At 39.9% G+C, this 21,600-nt stretch overlaps 1 protein-coding gene across 3 annotated transcripts in view; it reads left to right on the forward strand.

Moving 5' to 3' along the window:
• Positions 1 to 21,600, forward strand: part of LOC131070621 (dol-P-Glc:Glc(2)Man(9)GlcNAc(2)-PP-Dol alpha-1,2-glucosyltransferase) — a 72,146-nt gene that overhangs the window by 31,692 nt on the left and 18,854 nt on the right. For all 3 annotated transcript variants that reach the window (XM_058006203.2, XM_058006201.2, XM_058006202.2), the window contains exons 6-7: positions 13,287 to 13,424; positions 13,601 to 13,805. In XM_058006203.2, coding sequence (XP_057862186.2) covers positions 13,287 to 13,424; positions 13,601 to 13,805 — 343 coding nt within the window. The remainder of the gene's footprint in view (positions 1 to 13,286; positions 13,425 to 13,600; positions 13,806 to 21,600) is intronic.

A 21,600-nucleotide genomic window follows, 5' to 3' on the forward strand; every position in this document is an offset into this window, starting at 1 on the left:
CCTGGGTACTGCCTTAGAGATGGTGGAGTAGAAGGATAAAGAGGTCTTGGAGGCGGCGATGATGGTGAAAACAACTATGGAGCGCTAGATGGTTTTGAAGAGCGGGACTTGAAGCTAAGGACTGAGCAGGTCTATGAGTTACGGACATGCTTGGCAGCCGCACCCTGCGCATCGACACCCTCCTCACCAGGGACGCTTCCTCCACCCCATTCTCAGTCTTGAATTCTTTGTTGTTAATCATCCCATTTTGTTTTTCAGTCGTCAGGAGACAACTTTGTTTTTTTGGGGGGATGATGTTGGCGGTAATATTGTATGTACAGGAATAAATTATAATTAATTAGGAAGTACTTTGTTAGTAATGTAACCGAGGGTTGGTAGTTATGGGTGCGATGGTTGTCCCTCGCACCCCCTCGATACCTTTATATACCATGTACTGTAACTTGTCAGTAACGCGATTATGAATGGAAATGGTATCTTTTCTGTTGGCTTAATATTATTATCTGGTATCTATGACATTACTGTTTCTCGTTAAGTATTCTATCTGTATGTCTTAAATTGTTCGCCTAGAGGGTAAACATCCATATTCTCTTCCTTCCCCCTATCCGTCCATTCTAACTTCATCTACCCTTTCTTTCCTTTCTTACCCTTCACCTTCTACCCATCCTTCTTTCATCCTCTATCTTCCATCCCTTATCCCTCCATCTTCCTTCACCTTTCTTCCTTTATCACCTCCACCATTTCCTAACTTCATCCACCCTCACTTCCTTCCTTCCATCACCCCCACTTTCTAACCTCCCCATTCTCTAACCCACATCTCACACCCCTTAGCCTACCCATCCACTACCCACACTCCTTCACCACCCTACCTCCTACCCCTATCCTATCCTAACCCACCTTCCTTGCTACCCTTTCATAACTTGATCTTATCCTAGCTTACAGCCCAATACCCCTCCTTGCCACAACCTCCCTTTATCCCTTATGCCTCCCTATTACCCGACACCTTCTTCATCACCTTCCCTAAACTTTCTTTTTCCTAACTCCTACCCCATCGCGACACTTATCCCATCCCCCGTATCCCTTCCTTCCTACCCCTGTGGCTTCTCCTTACCACATCTCCTCATCCTTTCTTGTCACGACATCCCCTCATACTCATTCCCTTCCATTGGATTCCCTATACTCCTCCCTTCACTATTGTGTAGCATGTTTGGGCCCCACCAAAACTTTAGAATAGAGAGTAAAAAGTTTTAAAGGCATTCACAATGCCACTTCACTAGCCTTGTGATTTCCTATAAGGAGCGAACCAACACTTCCTTTGACCATTCAACTGCACCGACATCGACACTTCCAATGTCCAGCCAAATCAGCAAATTAAGGATATGTGCGATCTCCCTTGACCGTTTTAAAACACCGACTAAGCCTTGTGCTATGTCCTTTGCCTAGCCAAATCAGCGACTTAAGAAAATAAATCTGTCCCTTGGCCATGCAAATAAGCAACATCAGCAATGAACCCGTCCTTAGGCAAGGTAAAAGAGCAACATAAGGGATGAAGGCGTCCCTTGTCCAAGCAAAAGAGCAACATAAGGATGGAGGTGTCCCTTGATTGAGTCAATCAGCGACATAAAACATTAGGGTGTCCTTTGATCAATAAAATGTGCGACCAATGAAATCAGTGACTTAAGAGACATCAAGGCGTCCCTTGATCAAGGAAAAGTGCGACTTAAGACATCAAGGCGTCCTTACATCAAGCAAATGTGCGACTTAAGACATCAGTTCATCCCTACCTCAGGGGAAAGTGTGACTTAAGGATTTAAGACCCCTCTTGGCAATGACAAGACAACATTTTAGTATTAAAGAAATGCGATTTGAATCAATATGATTTGCAAAGGTCCACGTAGGAAGGCAAAATCAGTTCAAATCAAACTCAGATTTGCTCTTCCTAATTTGCATCAAAGGAGAAAGAAATTAGTCCTAGAATGAAAATCAGACATGAAGTGATAAGATTAAGACATAAGAACAGTGCTTAGAACATCATTTTACACTGTTTTAGCATTTATATCTGATTAGGAAATGTGTGAAATCAGTATATCTACTGTGTTTGATTGCATCTCTGTTTGTGTTGCAGGTGGCTGATAAAGAGAGTGAAGTAGCTGGATGCAAGCAATCATAAGATATAAAGGAAGAACTTCATCATTTGAAGGTGATTTAAGACATATAAGGGATCAGCTCATGGTGATTCAAGGAAGTGGATACAAGAGGATAACGATGTGAAGGTGGACGACATTCACACTTCAAGGTACTAGAGACCTCAACATGAAGATCTACAAGGAGCTCAACAATACCTAGGAGGAGAGGCTCAAGGTTTCAAACAAAGAAGGCTTCTATCGCACCAAACCTTATCAAGGTTAAGGCTTCAAGTCAAGTCCAGGGAGGCGAATCAAGGTTCAGGTTGCATATTTGTCAATCAAGCACTACAAGGCAAAGAGTAGCGATCAACATAAAATACTCAAGGAAGAAATTTTTCACAATCTTGAATTTCCTTTGGAAATCCAAGAATCGTTACTAGTATAGCTAGATGGGAGCTCCAAGACAAGAGTGATCAAGACAGGAGATTGTTTCAGAAGAGTTAATCAAAGTTAGAAGATGATGCAATTTGGGAATGTCTCCTACCATCGTCTCATTCATTGATCGAGCTTGGAAATGTTGAGTATCAAGAGATATGCCTCATTTATTTACAACTTGTGATGAGTTACAAAGATCAAGCAAACAGAGGTGGCGCTCAATCATCACTTATCCAATCACATTATTTCAAGACAAGGCATCTAGATTCAATGTACCTAACTCATCCAACAAAGAAGATAACTACCACATGTGGGCACAAGGTTCGATGCACCTACCATCGTCATCTATTGGTCAAATGTTCAAAGGAGGACATGTGTCCCATCTTAATGTCATCTTATCATTGGTCAAGAATGCTTTGCAATGGGTTTAACAAACCCTAATTAGGGTTTCTATCTTTCAATCTTGGCCATTGATTGTGAATCAACCTGAGCCACTCAATTGTAATGAGAGCACTATATAAGGCTCCACTCTTTCATTTATAAAGGTTAATAGTGAATAGATAATAGTTAGTAGTGCAAGAGTAGATCAGTAGCAAGCAAATAGTTAGAGTAGAGTAGGAAGAAAAGGCAAAGATTGTTGCCAAGATATTGTTGCAAGAAGCATGTAAACTTCATTGAAGATATGGTGAAATTCATATGTTGATTCAACAATTTGCATGGTCTCTACTTCTCAATTTGATTTCATGTTATTTAGATGAATGGAAGAACTTTGTGTATGATCAATAGTGAAATTCGTACATCCATATTATTAACACCTCGCCGATGGTAAAATGTCTTGCATAGTCAATTGGATCTATCTTAGCCAAGCTTAACTGCAATTATCACTCCTTCATTGATATGCATCAACTTGATGGTGTCTATGCTTGTAGTGGTGATTTGAAAATTTTAAAGCTATCCTTAGAAGATCGCACTAGCCTTGTGGAGATGTTCGCTGCATGTCAAAGCAAAGCTTAGTTGAATTTCATCAAAGATTGACCATTGCTCTTACATTCCTAGAAGTTAGATTAGCTTTCTCAACCCTATCCTTTTTTCCTTTTTTCAAATCGAGTGAAATCCCACATTCCATCGACATTCAAGCATTCAAGTATTTAACTTAAGTCCACCTTGTGATTCCAGCAAATATCACATCATATACAATTGAGTCTATCCAAGAGCACGTCAAGACCTGGCATTTGGAACCTTGGAGTTGTCCCATTTGATCATGCAGCTTAGCATTTGGGGAGTCTTTGTTCAAGAGAGCATAGAATACTTAGTATTTTATTTTGTGTTGCATAGTGCGTAAAAACACCATCAACAGGATTGTTGTTCAATAATTTGAGAGATCTATGTTTTGGGAGTTTTGGAGGTGTTAATCCAAAAACTTGGGAATTCAGCTTGGGATCTACACCTTTACAAGGGTTACAAGGCAGCTTGATGGAGTTCTACCTAGTTCAAAAATTGCTTTCAAAGCGAAGTCTTTGAAGAATATGATGTTATGATTGGTTGGCATGTTCTGTTTGTTTCTATTGTAAACCTTAAGAGGGGGTCTTGGAAATTAAGTTTTATATTTTGTAATGAAGTCGCCTTAGCGACTTAGTGATCTTAGGTTTATGTTAGTTGTTGGGGGTTTAGTTTCCAATAGGGACATTTTACAAGAATGCAATACTTTATTTAGTGTTATTTATTGTGCAATCATGGTTTAGCAATCTCCATGTGAAAGCAATACTTAAAGACAAAAACAAGGTAGGTTGGATGCCATTTTTCTATTCAAATTTCCTTTTCGACTTAGAAAGAAAAGAATTCAAAACAGAGAGAGGTGTTTTTCTCCAAAAGAATATAGAATATCATATTATGAATCCAGACCAAAGAGTCTCGAGTTAAATAGGTGTACCCTTAAAGAGTTAAATACGAAGTAGATGGATCAATCAACATGTATAAAACATAGTGGGTTGTTAAGGGCTACCCTTAACAGAAGGACATAGAATATGAGTAGTGCTTGTCCTAACTGCTCATCTGGGCTGTAAATTGCTGGAGGGATTTGATGTTACAAGAACAGCAGAAAATTTGTTTCATCCCCTTTTGGGATATACCTGCTTTTTGCCAAAAAATAACAATTCCAACAAATGCAATTTATTTACAAATAGGATTTTGTGATAAAATACATAAATTTGATGCCATTTTAGAGAAATCCTAATGTAATCTAATAAACAATATTAATTAACATCAAAGCATTAATACCAAGAATCTATGATCATATACAAGTAATCTCTATTAAAATCAAAGTATCCTAAAATCATATCTATTTCATAGCTTATTGTCATTGTCAACCGTATTAGGAATCCTATGGAAAAGATTGATAGGACGCTAGGAGACTATCCCCCTCAACCAAACCCAAGGGCATGGAATGAGTCTCCAAGTCATTCGTCCCCTTGGCCCAAAAGTATTACAGGACCTCCAGTCCATCCATCTTGGGGTTGGCGTACTTGATGAGGAAAGACCGGTACTGTTGCATCTTCCTATCAGACATTTCATATTGATTCCAAACTTGATTGCTGATGGAAATTTGGTAAATAACTACTAATCCTGTATTTCTTGATAGGACATCAGGAGACTATCTTCCTCAACCAAGCCCAAGGGCACGGAATGAACCTGCAATCCATTTGGCCCCTTGGCCCACAAGTATGGCAGGGCCTTCAGTCCATCCATCTCGAGGTGGCATACTTGATTAGGGAAGACTGAACTGCTGCATCTTCCTATCAGATTTATGTTGAGATAAACACAATAATACTTGCATACCAATTATTTCCTTATTATTATAGACTATTTTTTTTAATTTCTAATTGTTGATGTGTATTTTGTACACGACCAAACACAGAATAAAATACCTAAAAGGTACCTTATCCTCTCTTGAACAAAGTTCCCGACTGCTGAAGATCTCGCCGAAGGATCAGTCGAGGCAACTCCAAGGTTCTGCTTTGTAGGATCTCTACTCGTGGATAAGCTCTTCGCGGTATGATGTGATTTTGCTGGAATCACAAGGGGACTTACACTCAATGATCTAAACGTCTGATTTGCTGGAATCACAAGTTCTATTAACTAACTGGAAGACAAACAAATGACAAAAGATGCAGGGTTCAGGACGTCTACTCTACTACCTAGAATGCGAGAAAATGGATGAATGACTAGATGGAGTCCTACTGGGCTGGGTCTCACCATTAGGTTGAACAATTCAACACCAACTCAGTGCGATCTTCTAAGGGATGCTTCCAATATGTTCAAATCGTACACCATCTGACTATGATCACCATTCAAGATAATGCATGAACAATAGACGTGTAACGACTTAAGATTAAGCTCATTTTATGCCAGTTGACCACGCAGAGCGCACTTACCATTAGTAAGAGGCTAGTGGCATGGACTAGATAGATTCCACACAGGTGCATTCAACAATTTTCTTCACTCAATTTAATCATCTATCATCAAAAATGAAGATTCAACAAGAGACCATGCATATTGCAAAGAAACAACATATTCCACCATATCTTCGATGAAAAGAAGTCTTTACAATTAAGGCAACAATGTCTTGCCTTCTCTTCTTAATCTACTCTAATTGCTATTCTACTATTTTGGCCTCTATTACTAACTATTAACTATTAGCTATTATTGACTAACTATTCCTTTACAAATGAGGAGCCATGGCTTATATAGCGCCCTCAATACAATTCAATGGCTCCGATCACTTTGAGATCAATGGCCGAGATTTTACAATGAAACCCTAATTAGTGTTTGTTACAACAAACTTAATTCTGACCAATGAAATAATTGCATTATTTGGACACGTCTTCTTTGGAATATTCGACCAATGGATAGCCGGGGTAGGTACATTGAAGTTAGTGCCATCTTTGATGAGTCAGGTACATTGAATCTGGACATGCTGAAGTGGACCAACCCGACTGGAGGAGTGATGACTGGGATGCCACCTTGTCTTTCCTTCAAATGTTGGATTGGAAGAGGTCGTCCTTGATGAGGCTGGGCTGGAGAAGGTCGTCCTTGTTGATGCTGGGCTGGAGAAGGTCGTCTTTGTCCTGGCCTGGTCTTCTTTCATTTGCCAAAACAAACCAAAAGATGATTAAGGACACATGATAAATTCATTTCAACATAGCATTTTCAACTTAAATCATCAACAAAAAGATATTAACATGAAACTTGCCCAAGATTTTCTCCAGGAACAGACCCTATAAGAATTTCGCCCTGGACCCTTTGGAAGGGTCAGGAGCGAAATTCCAACTTTAGCTCAAAATTCAGATTTTTGAAGGTCAAACATCTTTCCAAGGCATTCCAAATAGCTTTTCTCAACCTAATCCAGGCCTGACTCAGCACAAAATTTAGAGAAAATGATGGTTTTAGTGTTTTTCGCTCTGGACCCTTTGGAAGGGTCAGGAGCGAATTTCTTGTTTGTAGCTCATTTTTTCATCATTTCAACTTCAATCCACCTCACAAGGCAAGGAAACACTTTTCTTCTCTCATCCAACCCAAGTTTATCTTGATTTTGCAAGGCAAAATAGGTGATTGAAGGATTTTCGCCCTGGACCCTTTGGAAGGGTCAGGAGCGAATTTCCTCTTCTGGCCTAAAATCATTACTTCTGGAGACAACCATCGACTTAAGGGCAATCACAAGGGCATCTTTTACCTTGGTCTAGGCATAGCTTAGCACAAATTTGAAAGGAATAGGTAGATTTTAGGATTTTCGCTCTGGACCCTTTGGAAGGGTCAGGAGTGAATTTCATTTTTAGGCTCAGTTCCTTCATCTTTCATGGTTTCTAGCAACTTAAAGTCACTCTTAGGGGCAACTTCTCCTTGATTTTACCTTAGTCCACACTTGATCTAGCAAAAAGTTGATAGCAAAGAGAGGTTTTGAGAAAATTCGCTCTGGACCCTTTGGAAGGGTCAGGAGCGAAAATCTCATTCTTGACCCAAAATCATCATTCTTTCAACTTGAAACTTCTTTGCAAGGTAGAATCTCATCCTTCATTGCCCTAGGAACAAGGTTTCATGTTCAAGGAAGGCCAAAAAGTAGGCTTATAAGGAATTTCACTCTGGACCCTTTGGAAGGGTCAGGAGCGAAATTTCCTTTCCTGGCTAAAATCCTTCATTTTCACAACTTCCAAACACTCTCAAAGGCAAGATCATGTCCATTTCCCCTTTCAACATGCTTTGGACATCACAATTTGGTCAAATAGGGAAGGAAATGAGGTCTAGGAGGATTTTCGCTCTGGACCCTTTGGAAGGGTCAGGAGCGAAAATCATGATTTGGGCTTGATTCTTCCTTTTTCCAACTCAAAATCACCTCAAGAGGTAACTAAACATCATCCTTCACCCAAGGGATAAGGTCTTAAGCCAAAACAAGGTCAAAAGAATAGGCTTGCAAGGAATTTCGCTCTGGACCCTTTGGAAAGGTCAGGAGTGAAATTCACCTTCTTGGCTAGAATCCTTCATTTTTTCAAAACATTTCCAATGTCCAAACATGTCTACTCTTCCCTTCAAAATGCCTTGCAAATCAAAATTTGGTCAAATAAGGCAAGAAATGAGTCTTAGGTTGATTTTCGCTCTGGACCCTTTGGAAGGGTTAGGAGCGAAAATCTTGATTTAGGCTTTAATTGCTCATTTTTCAAACTTCAAGCTTCTCTTGGAGGCAAATATAGATTGTTTTCCACGTGAGGAACCAGGTTTTAAGCCCATTCAAGGTAGCAAATGAGGATTATAGTGAATTTCGCTCTGGACCCTTTGGAAGGGTCAGGAGCGAAATTCCTAATCCTGGCCAAAATCCTTCACATTTTTACGTTCCATCACCTCAAAAGGCAGAGACCTATTATTTCCTTCCCAAATTCGCCCATGGAACAAGGTTGGTATCCAAAACAAGGGAGCAAATGAGGCTTATGAAGAATTTCGCTCTGGACCCTTTGGAAGGGTCAGGAGCAAAATTCCTATTTTTGGACAAGATCTTCACTTTTCAAAACACTTCTCAAGGCAAGAACACATCAAGACTCACACAAAATGCCTAATAAACCAACGCCCATCCAAAACAAGGAAGGAAAATGAGGGTTATAAGGATTTTCACTCTGGACCCTTTGGAAGGGTCAGGAGCGAAATTCCTCTCCCAGGCTAGAATCCATCATCCCAAGGTCTAAAATCTCTTCTCCAAGGCAAAGTTGCATCAAACCTTCTCAATTATGCCTCAAAAGTCTACAAACTTGGTCAAGCTAAGGAGAAAAATAAAGGAAATATGAATTTCGCTCTGGACCCTTTGGAAGGGTCAGGAGCGAAAATCACCTTAGGCCATGATCCTGACTTCATTTTTTCGCATTTCTTCATTCAAACAAGTGCTTTTGCCTTCATTCAAGCCTAGGAATGCGTTAGTTCTAGGTTTTGGTCAAAGTAGAATGTCTTATGGAGAATTTCGCTCTGGACCCTTTGGAAGGGTCAGGAGCGAAATTTGCTTTGGACCCTTTGGAAGGGTCAGGAGCGAAATTTGACATTTTGAACTCTCTCTCAGGATCATTTTATGGAATATAACATTTAAGTCACTTATACTTTAAGTTATATTCCATATATACTTTCAGGATGTTTGAGAGTGGTTTCGGACCTCCCAGAGTTATATTGCAAAATCTAGTATTTGGAGGATTCTTCAGTTTTCCAGACTTAGTCAAATTTTAGGATCAGGACATTCCAGACTTAGCCAAATTTCAGGGCATTCCAGACTTAGCCAAATTTCAGGGCATTTGAAGATCAGTATGACATTCCAGACTTCATCACTCACCAACTCGACCTAACTCAGACCTTCAAGGATGATACTCACTCACCAAGCAAGACGCAATTAGCAACAAGAGCAAAACTAGGCCCTAAGGAAGACTCTCAAAGAAACCCTAATTCTGGGGCCCCAAAGACTCACCTCACTCAAGCAAAGCCTACCATCCTATTGATCCCTTGGCAACACTCAAAATGCAAAGGCTAACAAACGAACCCTAAACACCTAGAAGGCGAACCCCAGAAAGCAAAAAAAAGTAGGGGTCCCCAGTTGCAATGGGGCGATGTCTGAATACGTCACAACACTAACTCAGGTTATTTCTGAATTCTTCTCCAATTCAAACTTGATTATTTGATTTCACTTGATTGATGGAGTGTTGTTGAATGAATTCCTTTGATTGTATGATTTGAGGAATTGGCGAGTGATGATTAAGTGATTGTTGATTAGATGATTGATGAGTGATGATGTAATGAATGCTGGTTTTTGACATATTGGTGAATGATGATTGAATGAATGCTGATTTGATAGAATGATTTAGCTGATTGATTGTTTGCTTGATTTGGTAATTGATGAATGGTTTTTTGGATTCATGAGAGATGATTGATAATTGATCCTTGATTGCTTGGAATGATTTCCCTTTTATACTTTATTGGCGAAAGGGTCACCACCTTTCATAAGGATTGAGTCACCACACTTCATTGTTGCCTTTTGAGAATAATAAATTATTTTCCAAATAGATCTCCCTTGGATTTCCTCCTTAAATGAAATATTCTCTCCTTTATATCTTCCAATGTGATGGAGAAGTTATACCTCTTCATCATGTCTGCCCTTTGCAAGAGTCACATCCTTTCACAATTACCACCCTTTGAAAGGATACAACTCTTCATCATTTCTGCCCTTTGAAAGAGTCACAACCTTTCACAATTACCACCCTTTGAAAGAGTGCAACTCTTCATCATTTCTGCCCTTTGAAAGAGTCAACCTTTCACAATTACCGTGCTTTGAAAGAGCACAACCCTTCATGATTTTTTGCATTTTGAAGGAGTCACTTCCTTATTTTCTTCCAATTCCTTATTTTCTTCAATTCAATCTTTCTTGATTCACATGCTTCATTCTTTCTTCCTTCCCCCATATCCTGTTTCTAATGAACTCTTCTCCCTTTTATATCTCATGTTTGAGGGAGTCACAACTCTTCATTTCATGCCTTTTGTCCATTCATAAACTTAATTAAATTTTAATTATATTATATTATATTTTTTATTATTTTATATTTTAATTTTATTATTATTTATTATTAAATCCTATTTCAAAAAGGGGGCATTACGAAATTTATGCAAACTGATCAAGGAACTATGGCATGAAACATGCACCTAAAGCATGGGATGCTAAGATGGATAGATACCTTCAGAAAACTGGATTCAAATGGATTGTTTAATGGCACCTCGCGTATTTGATTGGTTGCTCATACTTACAGTGTATGTTGATGATCTCATTCCCACAAAGTAATGATGAAAAATACAATCAGGAAGGAAAGAAAGAACTTCAACAAGGTTTTGAAATGTTAAATTCGGGTCTGCTTTGCTGCTACCTTGAAGTTAAGATAAGACAAGAACAACTTAGAAAACTGAGTAAGTTGTTGAAAAGATTTGAGATGGAGGAATGTAAAGATTGGCTACACCTGTGGAACAGGGCCTCAAACATTCCTGTGATTATGAAGGTAATTTGCAGACAAGACTATGTATCAAGAGCTTGTGGGAAGTTTGATCTGCTTAGTGAGCACCCGGTCAGATCTTTCTTTTGCAGTAAGCATTTGGCTGTGAAAGAATTTATAAAACTATCCTGCTACTCACGTAAGAGTAGACATAAAATAGCTTTTTCAAATCTCTTTGGAGGATCAAGTTCGCAAAATTGAGGGACACATTTAGTATTTGTAGTAGAGGAGAATGTTAGGTACAACTATCTCCTTCCCACTTTTGGATCCAAGGAAGGATATGTTAGAATATTATTGATGTGATCCAAAAATCACTTTAATTTAGCCATATTTCCCAAGGTCTAGGATATTAAATAATGGAATAAGGCTTTAACCTATCCTTAATAAGTTCGGATTAGGTTTTGGTGGTTAAGAACCATATTAAGGAACTCCCACTGTCTTTAAGTCTTCTTCAGCACTAAAGATGTTTGTCCTTCTACTTCAACAACTCCCTAATCTTTGTCTATCACCCTCCTACCTCTTTAGTACCACATTGACACACTACAATATTGGAATCCTCTCCAGTGGATAAAAGCTCTGGAGATATTGGATAGCAAGTAAACCATTCTGACTGTGGACCACTATTTAAACGCAATAGCCAATCACATGGGATTTCACCTTTGTGGATTATACTTTTGATTTTTGTTAAGTAAAATTATGGCCATCATTCTGTTTCTTTCCAACATGTAATCAACAGGCCTTCACCTCCAAGTATCATTCCTATTGGATTTTCGTTTTCCATTGGTATCAGAAAAAAATCTGGACTTTGATAGACAATTCAACATTGGTAGCATCATATGAAGCCTAATTAATCTTCATTTTCAAGGAGATTGCATTTATGTTTCTTAATCCTATCACATACATTGCCAAGAAGGTGTGGTATATCATATATGTGTATAAACCAATGTTCCATGGTCGTTCGGGACGGGGAGACGGGGGGACGCGGGGATGGGCTTCGGGGACGGGGGGACTCACATAATTTACTATCCTGCTACTCACATACATTGCTTTTAATCCTTTTTTTTTTTTTTAAATTGTGTTATTTTGGTAATAAAATGCAGTGAGACCTTACAGTTAAAATATTCACTTGTAATTGGTTTTGGAAGCACCGTTGATTTTTGGAAGATTGTCTTTTTGAAGGAAATGTTAGATTTAATTGTCACATCTTCTTTAGTTAATTTAGTTAGCTCGTGTTGCGAGCTAACCACATAAAATTGGTTCATGCTTTCAGGCGTATGTGATGTGGAAATTCACCATGCTCACCCTTATGTATTTCTTCCCACAGTTTCTTTTTGCTTTATTTCATTGCATAATTTTTGTTTGCCCTCCTTTCTGTTTATATCTCCTTTCCTATCTGCTTGACATTTCTCTCTAAAAAGAAATTGGATCTGGATTATTTCACATTAGTGTAGTATAGTTTTGGCTACATTTTTCATCAGTCTCTCCTACTCGTGTTGCATGTACATATTTTACAAGATAGCCACATTATCTGTTTCAAAGACTTCAACTTAGTTTGTTTTAGCAAGTGGCCTATTCTTGGATTACCTTCTCTCATTTTATTTCCTCTAGTTGTACTTTGATCCCATCGTTAATTCCATCATCCATAGACACTAATATGATTTCCTTTTTTCTTTTTCTTCTCTAACTCCAAGCTTAGGATCTACTTGTTTTTTTTTTAAGTTGTGATTTTTCAGAAATAAGAAGTGATCTTTCTGCCACCTGAAAGCCTGAGAACCAATGCTTACCACTGCTCCTCTGTTTAAAATGCCTTTAGAAGCTTACAGTGCCATTAAAGGTGCTAAACTCTAATTTATATTTCAAAGGATACTTAAAAAGGTTCTTTTTATGGCAGGAGGGATCTTGAACATATAATAAATCTGCAATTAAACATTATTCAAAGAGGCATCCTTCCATCCTGATCATCTTTTAAAACCTGGGTAATGGAGAAACAAAAAGGAATTTCAAAAATGCAAATCTTTTTCTTTCTGAATTCTTTTATTTGATTGTAAGCTAATACAAGAAACTGTTTCCATAATTCTCTGCAAACATATTTATAGTGTTTTGCTGATCATTTAGTGCTTTAAATCTTAACAACTCTATTGTGCATCTGACTGGGTTTTGTTTTGTGCAACAGGTGTTGTTGGGGAGTTGCATGTGTTAGCATACAACTTGTGGTGGCAAAAATGGGGCATTTTGACTAACTTTTTTCCTTTTCTTCTTGTTCTCATGGCATTTTCTGCTTTTGTTATATACAATGGCAGCATAGTTGTGGGTAGGCTTCCTGCCTTGTCTCCTTATGAGTATTATATTTTATTAAGCCTGAGGGATTTTCTTTTGTTTTACTTTTCTTTCCATTGTTGTGGTATAATTCTAAATGCCCATGACGAATTGAGATATTTTAAGTAAAAGTGGTTATTAACTCAAATAAGGATTTGCTTTTCAATGCAGGGGCAAAAGATGCACATGCAGTTTCTCCCCACTTTGCGCAGATTTTATATTTTGGGCTTGCATCTGCAGTAGCACTGGCACCTTTGCATTTCAATATTGACCAAGCAGTAGCACTTCATCAGTCATTTATGAAAGGAAGAACAAGATTCATCATTTGTTGCCTTCTATCCCTAGTTGCTGGCTTTGTGTGTGTCAGATTTTTCAGGTTAGATTGACATACAATATACTATGAATTGTGATTAAAGAAGCTTATTTTTTTATTAAATGCCACTGATTTTCCACAGTCCATATAGCATTCAGAAGATTACCTCTGGAATCAACCATGTATGCTTTTGAATTGATGTTCTGGATCAGACTCAGTGATCCATATCATGAGGAAGAGGATAGTGTGATCCAAAATGTTGATTCGAAAGCATGCATAGTCAATTCCAGAATCAATCTTTTGAAATATACCATTGTTATTACATAACTAAAGAGTAAAGATAAGTCATTCTGTTTCTGTTGAATATGTGATGTCCCCATCCAGATGCTAGAACTCTAGAACCAAACAACTAAAGGAAAGCTCCTTGTATCATCTTTATAGATAATAGAAAGCACAAATGAACTCTTACAAAGACAAATGAAGAAGGAAACAATTAAGATAGTCTCATTAAAAATGACTCTAGGATTAATAAAGATTATAGATATGAAGACACATATAAATGTGGGCAACAATATATGCTTATAGCCGACTCACAGGATGTCATGTCCCCACATTTATAGTAGGAATAATTAATATAGTTTTTGCCACATAAAATAATATGTTAAAAACATATCAAAATTATTTTATATCACATTAACATTAAAATAATATTATATATTATCAATTTACATTTTATATTGAATGATGTTATTATATTAACAATAAATAATATTATATTATCAATTTACATTTTATATTGAATGATTTTATTATATTAACAATACACATTATATTATAATGGTGCTTTGTATTAAAACTTATTTATTTCTGTTAACCAATTAACCCCTATATTTACCAAGGCCCGATAACCATTCTTTAAAGGGTGGTTTGAATAGTTCCAAATCGGGTTTTATATGAAGCGATGCTCTTCTTGAAAAGAGCCGTCAGAAATAGAGGGACAGCAACTCTTCAAAAAGGGGGGTGCTGCTTATTAGGAGACCATCGTGGCTCTTCACCACATGGGGAGGTAGGATAAATACCCCCCCGGTGCAAATGGGAATAAGGGGGAATACACAAGGGGAACAAGAAAGTCAGTCTGCCAGCAGGGATAAAGACGGGTAAGTTCAGTGTCAGGTACGTATAAGCATGAATTTTCTGAGTTAGCGTTAGAGTATATATCAGTCAGTATGATATACATATTTAAATTCAGATCTGTGCATCAATGAATATAAATTAAGATGTTCTTAATCAAGTCAGTGACAGCTAATATCATATTAAGTTAAGAAGGTAAATTTTATCTATTTATTCAAACAGCATTAAAATAACAGTATTGCCAGGCATAACATATAAATATATATCTGCACCTAATCTCAGGAATACATAATACAATCAGATTCAGGTTACGTGAATTATGGTAATACTGTAAATTCTTATAATATAAGGAACAACAAACTGATTATAATGAAATAATGACAATAAGTGGTTTATGTTGATACAAAGTAACACTAACAGGAAACTTTGATGATAATCCAATAAACAACACTGTTGAAATGTAATATAAAATGATAATTATGTCAGATGTAATTGATTATCATAATGTGATGGATTGAATAAATATAATAAATGGTTCATTGTAAAGAGGGACTCTCTTGTAAGTATGCCACTCCATAGTGGATGCCTAACACGTGCCACTTGGAGCCAAGAGGGATGAAGCATCTACTCTTGGGCTTAAGAGAGAAGGTGGTTGTGATGAGGGGGAATGGCGATAGAACACCTCGCTGGGTACGCCACTCCATGATGGATGCCTAACACCTGCCATATGGAGCCAAGGGGGATATGGTATCTGCCCTTGGGCCTAGGAGGAATGGTTTCTTGGACACCCTATCCAACTAGCCTACCCTAATGGGCTAAGGACATTGATTTGGTAACTGACTTTCAATCTAATTTTATATAATAAACTGATTATACCCAACAAATTGTAATTCTAAACAGTAACTAATATAGCAGAATTGATATCATTTAATATAATTTCATTGGTATATGTTTCAGTTTTACAAGTATTATTTCATGTGTTCTCTAATCTTTGTTGCAAGAAGCTAGTATACAAAGGTACGTCCATAAAACTTAATTACCTATCTTTTAGATTTGGTCAAATTTAGGTTAAATTAAAGTGTAACTAATTAGGGGACATTACACAAGAAAGCATTTGAGTCTATGGATAAAGTCAGCAATGGAGATATTGACTAGCTGGTTGTAGGAGGAATAAGGATACGTCCAACAGATAGTAAGCAACATATCAATTACACAAGTATGCATCTTCAGCACCTTTGGATAACATCAATGAGTTATAATATTAATACGGGATTACTGCGAGAACAATATATGGCACTCGATAGTCATCTGTCTAAACGAATATTCACTATAGCTGCTCCAGAGATATGGGTAGTCAATTGATTAAAGTTTTAAACATTCAAGGAATGGAAGACCAACAGCGATAAAGATGTTAGTGAATCAGTGATGATACAAAACAGCGATCAATTCCCATCAGATCGACAATAACAATCAGCGATTAGTTCCACACAGGAACTAAGTAGTAATAACCGACCAATATAATGATTGAAGCCGATGCACTATGAATCGTGATATGTTGGGTAATTGAAGGAAGCAATTGACATACAGAGGGATCATATGGCCTCTTCGACAAATGACAAATTTGCAAAGTATTATCGATAGCTAATGGGCATTAGAGATATCCACTATATACTTCTAAATTATTATAACCCTTATACAGGTGATCACAGTCTTAGAAGGATAATTATCGGTCCCTATATCTACACGATACCTGTCTGTGTCTACTGTGCAGAGGAGGAAAGATAGAAGTTAGTGCTTGTTCTATTTTTGACAAGGAAAACGATCTGCTAAGAACATAATACCAATGCGATAAACACGGATTAATATTATTATCATAATAATATACGATATTGTTTAGTCCTTACGGTGAGGTTGGTAAACTCAAGGATAAACAAAGATATTCCACACGTACCAAAAATTCATATAACGAGAACATTAACATATGTTAAAGCATAGATAACAATTACAGAACAACTATGGCATAATAATGATATCTTTATTGGATTCTCAAATATGCCAGTACAATACTCATTTGCCGAGGTTCCATCCATACATAGACTCGACGGTTGGCCAAGTTGCCAACTGTCACTAACTACCAACTACCCCACGGGAACTTCTCGACAACTCATACATAACAAAACATAAACACCCAAACCAACTATAAACTAACACGTGTTATTGACCCCTAACATCAACCCCCCCCCTAAAAAGTAGTCGTTTTCCAGACGACTAAGACAACAGGAGCTGGAATAACAAAACAAAAGACTAAGACTAAGGAGGGGGAGGAGGCGTCCCTGTCGTGGTCGAAGAAGAAGGTTGTCGCCCTGTGTGGAGTCTGAGGTTCTTCTCTGCAATCAGCTGCCGCTCCCGTGCCTTCTTGACCATGTGTGTAGCCTCCAATAGTTTTTTGTCCTTCTGCTCCATCTGCAGAGTAAGGTCAGCCACCTGTGCTGCCAATGCCTGTGCCTCCTCCCGCATGCTGCAACGGGCCTCATAAGTGGTCATCTTTGTCTCGAGCTCAATCCTCAGGTTCTTCTCTACTGCTGCTAACTTCGCACGCTTCTCCCCTTCCTTCTCCAATTTTGCCACGTATAGCCGCTGGGTCTGTTGCTCTATCTGACTCTGTCGCATTTGTGGGTAGACATTCAGGAACAATCCCTCCATATTGCGCAAGGTGGCTCCCAAGGTGCTCACTCCCTCCACCAGTCGCATGTGCGTCCACTCCAATACCATCTCCGACGTACTACTGTCTGGCCACCCTTGTTGCTCAAAGTGGCATGCAAACTCCTCCGCACATCCGAAAGCCATGAAGTGGAACAACTTCTCAGCGTTAGCTGAGTTGCTGGCATCCATCTGTCCAGTCAACTGTGCCATACCTCGTTCTATAACTGAGATCCCCTGTAGCTCCCCAAGGAACTGTTGGAGCGAGCGTGCTGGATCGCTAGGGTCTGGTGGGGTGAGGTGAAGACCTGTCGGTGGTCCTCCAGACCCGCTCTCCTTGACATCAATGATCTTCGGATCATGTCTACCACCTCCAGTTGCTCTGTTCTGCTCCTCTACAGACATCATCTCATCCTGATCTGTGATAAGAGTGGTCCTATACTGTGTTTGGCTTTGTCCAACTGCCATGGCGTGCGGTGAGGGCGAAGTGGGAAGGTGAGGTGTGAGTGCAAATTGTCCCAGCCACCTATCCAAAGATGCATCTATATCCTCCTCAGCCAGTGTGTCCAGTACCGCCAACTCCTCCAGACCATCTCCTGCCATCGGTACATCCCTAGACTCATTTCCCCCTGCTGGTATCGTATTGCCCTCAACTGCTACGGTCCCCTCCATACTAGTACATGCCATACCAGTACCTATCTCTTGTACGACTACTTCCTGCACAACTGTCTTCGCAACTTCCTTTGGTACAACTGCCTCTTGTACTTCTACCTCCAGACTATACTGTACGACCTTCTCTGCCACCGTACGATCCATCATTCCTACGCTGCCTAGGTCACTACCTCTACGGTTTGTTGGCCTATTGGTACGCTCTGTTGCTGGTACGGCTTGTGATTCAAGTATGGCCAGGCTAATCTGCGGCAACGACACTCATCGTTGTTCTGGCGGTTCCCCTTCATCAACTCTCCTGAACAACACTCCTACTGGTCTTACGTTGCCTACCGGGCTGGTCACTGTGAGTGCTTCCTGCGGTACCAAGTGTGCTGAAGGAGGTAATTTGGGGGGTGTAAATTTCACCCGCATGCTTTTCCACTGTGCTCGCAGTCCTCCATGCTGCTCTTCCTCCTCCCCTTCCCGTTGTTGTGATTCCGCTTCCTCTTCTTCTTCTCCGACTGTGTGTGGTGCCATTCGAAATCCTTCATCTCCACTCTCCTGCTCAGTTTCTTCGACCTCCTCATCCGAATCTTCCATGCTGCTATCCTCTTCAACCTCGACTGCTACGTCTAGCTTCCTCCTCCTCTTTGCTGGCTGTATGGTATCACCAAGAGTGTCCAGGTGGGCATAATAGTACATGGATGGTTTGTTGGGTTCCACCCTACCGCATGGTTCAAAAGTACCCCCCATTTCTGGAGGTACCTGTAAATGTACCGCATCCAGGAATAGACTGATGGCGTGGTGGCACATATAAAATGTTTTGTGCTCCAGTTTGAGGAAATCATGAATCCTCTTAGCTAAAAGCTGTCCCCAGTTGTAAACTTTGCCACACTTGATGCCATTCATCAACCCTATCATCCAGATGGCTATATCGGATGCACGGCTGGCCCCTGTGAGTCGAATTTTCACCAAGTCCATCAGCATCCTCCACTCTCTCGGTGCAATAAAAGCACGCTTCAATCCCCTACTGTCAGACCAGGCGCTCTTCCATTGTTCTTCTGTCAGGTCATCTTTGCACACCAAGTCCAGCAGCCACTTCTTTTTCTCTTTGGTGAGCTTCTTGGCCGGTTTTGTTGCAGAGGCTCCCTTCTCGGGTATACCAAATACCCTCCTGAAGTCCTCAGCCTTGAAGGAAACCCGCACTATGTAGCCCTTGAACTGAATGATGGAGGCCCTTTCCTGGCGGTTGTATCCAGACACCATGGTCCGCAACACTATTTCAAAATCCTTGATATTGAATGTTGGCATCTGAATGGCATGGTCCACCTGTGCTTTTCTGAGAGAATCTTTTATCACATGGTCGAGAGGGGTTTCCTCCCACCAAGCACGACATTCATTGCCGGTCACACTCTCGAAGGCCACATTTTCTGCAGTAACTCCTTCCGAGTCCTTTTGTACCTTCGGTTTGATTTTCGCCTTCTTGTTGCTGCTTGGTGGGTCTGTAGCAGTCATGATTGTGCTGCCTCGCACTTCTGTTTGTTTTCTTGTCAAGCCCTTGACTGTTATTATAACTGTCTGAAATTTTGTCACGCCAATTCGTACGGACCATTGTACTAGCTGTTGCCTCTCCACCGTACGGATTGTTTCGTACACTTCCCTCTCCTGACCGTACAACCTCTTCAAATTTCACAAACTTTGCAGATAACTCTGTACGGATGGCACAAATTTTCCAACAAATGCTCTCAATTTTTATATGTACCTGTTCCCTGTGTGTATGGACTTCCCTGTGTCAGCCCCTGTACGGTCTTCTCCCTCATGTCCGTACGCCTCCTGTTCGTACGATTTGCTACATGTGCTTTGACTGTACGACCTCTCTTGATTCCTTGAACGCGTGTACTGTACGGCCTTGCCATACGACCTCCCCCGAGTTGTGACCCGCATGCACTGTACAACTTCTCTCTGGATTCTATACATGTGCACTGTACGGATTTATCGTACAGCCTCTCCTGAGGTTCTGTGCGTGTGTACTGTATGGCTTTATCGTACGCCGTGCAGAGGTCACCGTACGATTCACTTTGCTGTGCTCTAGCCTCCCCGTCAATACTTGCAATGCCGTATGGATTGAATTGTCCGGTCTCCTCCATGTCCGTACGTGCAATCCGTACGCTGTATGGATTCCACCCCCTTGTTGTGCCTGTTGGCCGTACTATCCTTTCTGGGTTCACTTCCTCTCTCTTGCTCCTTCCGTTTCCACAAGCGTGATTTTGCCCGTGTATTGTGTAAGAATGGGCTCTTTGGGGGTTTTTATAGTCATTTTCTTTTTTCAGGGTTAGGGTTAGGCATAAATACTTTATTAACTTTTTATAAAATAATTGCCTTCTTACTACTTGTATTTTTTCCTTATTTCCATCACTTTTGCCTTACATTTTAATTATTTAATGCTCACTAACCCTGGCCTTTTTATTTCGTCCATATATTTTTCTTTTCCAAGTTTTAATACCCCTCTCTTAACAATTGTTTTAAATTTTTCACTTGACAATATTTCTTAAATGCAACTTTCCGTACCTTCAGTTTACTAAGGTGTCCCGGTGTCAGTCGTTCAGTTCGTCTTTTGCAATTTTCAGGGTAGCTTGTCACCTTTGCGAACCCTTCTGAATGATCTTTTCACCCCCTTAGTTTCCTTGTTGCTGTATGGGTACCTGATTTTTTCCTTGCTCTTCCCTTGCCACTCGTCCTGATTTCCTTCCACCTTTTATTTGGTCCTCGGTCAGCGTCCTTGTCTTCTATGTTCCTCTTCACTCTTGAGGGGTCATCCTAAGTCCTTAGCTTTATCTTCGGATTGTGCAACCACATACATACGTGCGACATCCTCTTGTAGCATTCTTGTGTACAACACGTCCCCACGTACTCCAAGTCCCATATAATGAGTTTGGTTCGGCTTCCAATTCGCTTCGCTGGGAGGCAATGATGAACAAGTCCTCCGTTTTGAGCACCATCTTTAAACAGGGACCTAGAGTTACCCCGTACTCTTCTAGGTCAAGTTCTTCCTCCTGGTCTACAGGTCCCTCCTCTTTATTTGCATTCTCAGCTTTCCTTTGGGCTTCTGCTTCTTCGTCGATATCATATGCGACGTACCCTTCTCGAAGACCCTCATATGGGGCCTACTTCTTCCAATGACCTGAAATCAGTACCCACACAGCTGGGTCCCCAAAATACGCATTTGTCAGGTGTTTATGGATCCTGGGAACCGCAACACCTTCCATCTGCTTCGGCACAAGCTGTTCTTCCATGCATGTAAGCGGCTTAGCCCAATCTTCATCCCTTTGTAGGGCTCTGCTTTCACCACCAGGTCTTCTTCCACTTCCCTACTCTA

This window comes from Cryptomeria japonica, chromosome 1, assembly GCF_030272615.1.
Source record: "Cryptomeria japonica chromosome 1, Sugi_1.0, whole genome shotgun sequence".
Taxonomy (NCBI): domain Eukaryota; kingdom Viridiplantae; phylum Streptophyta; class Pinopsida; order Cupressales; family Cupressaceae; genus Cryptomeria; species Cryptomeria japonica.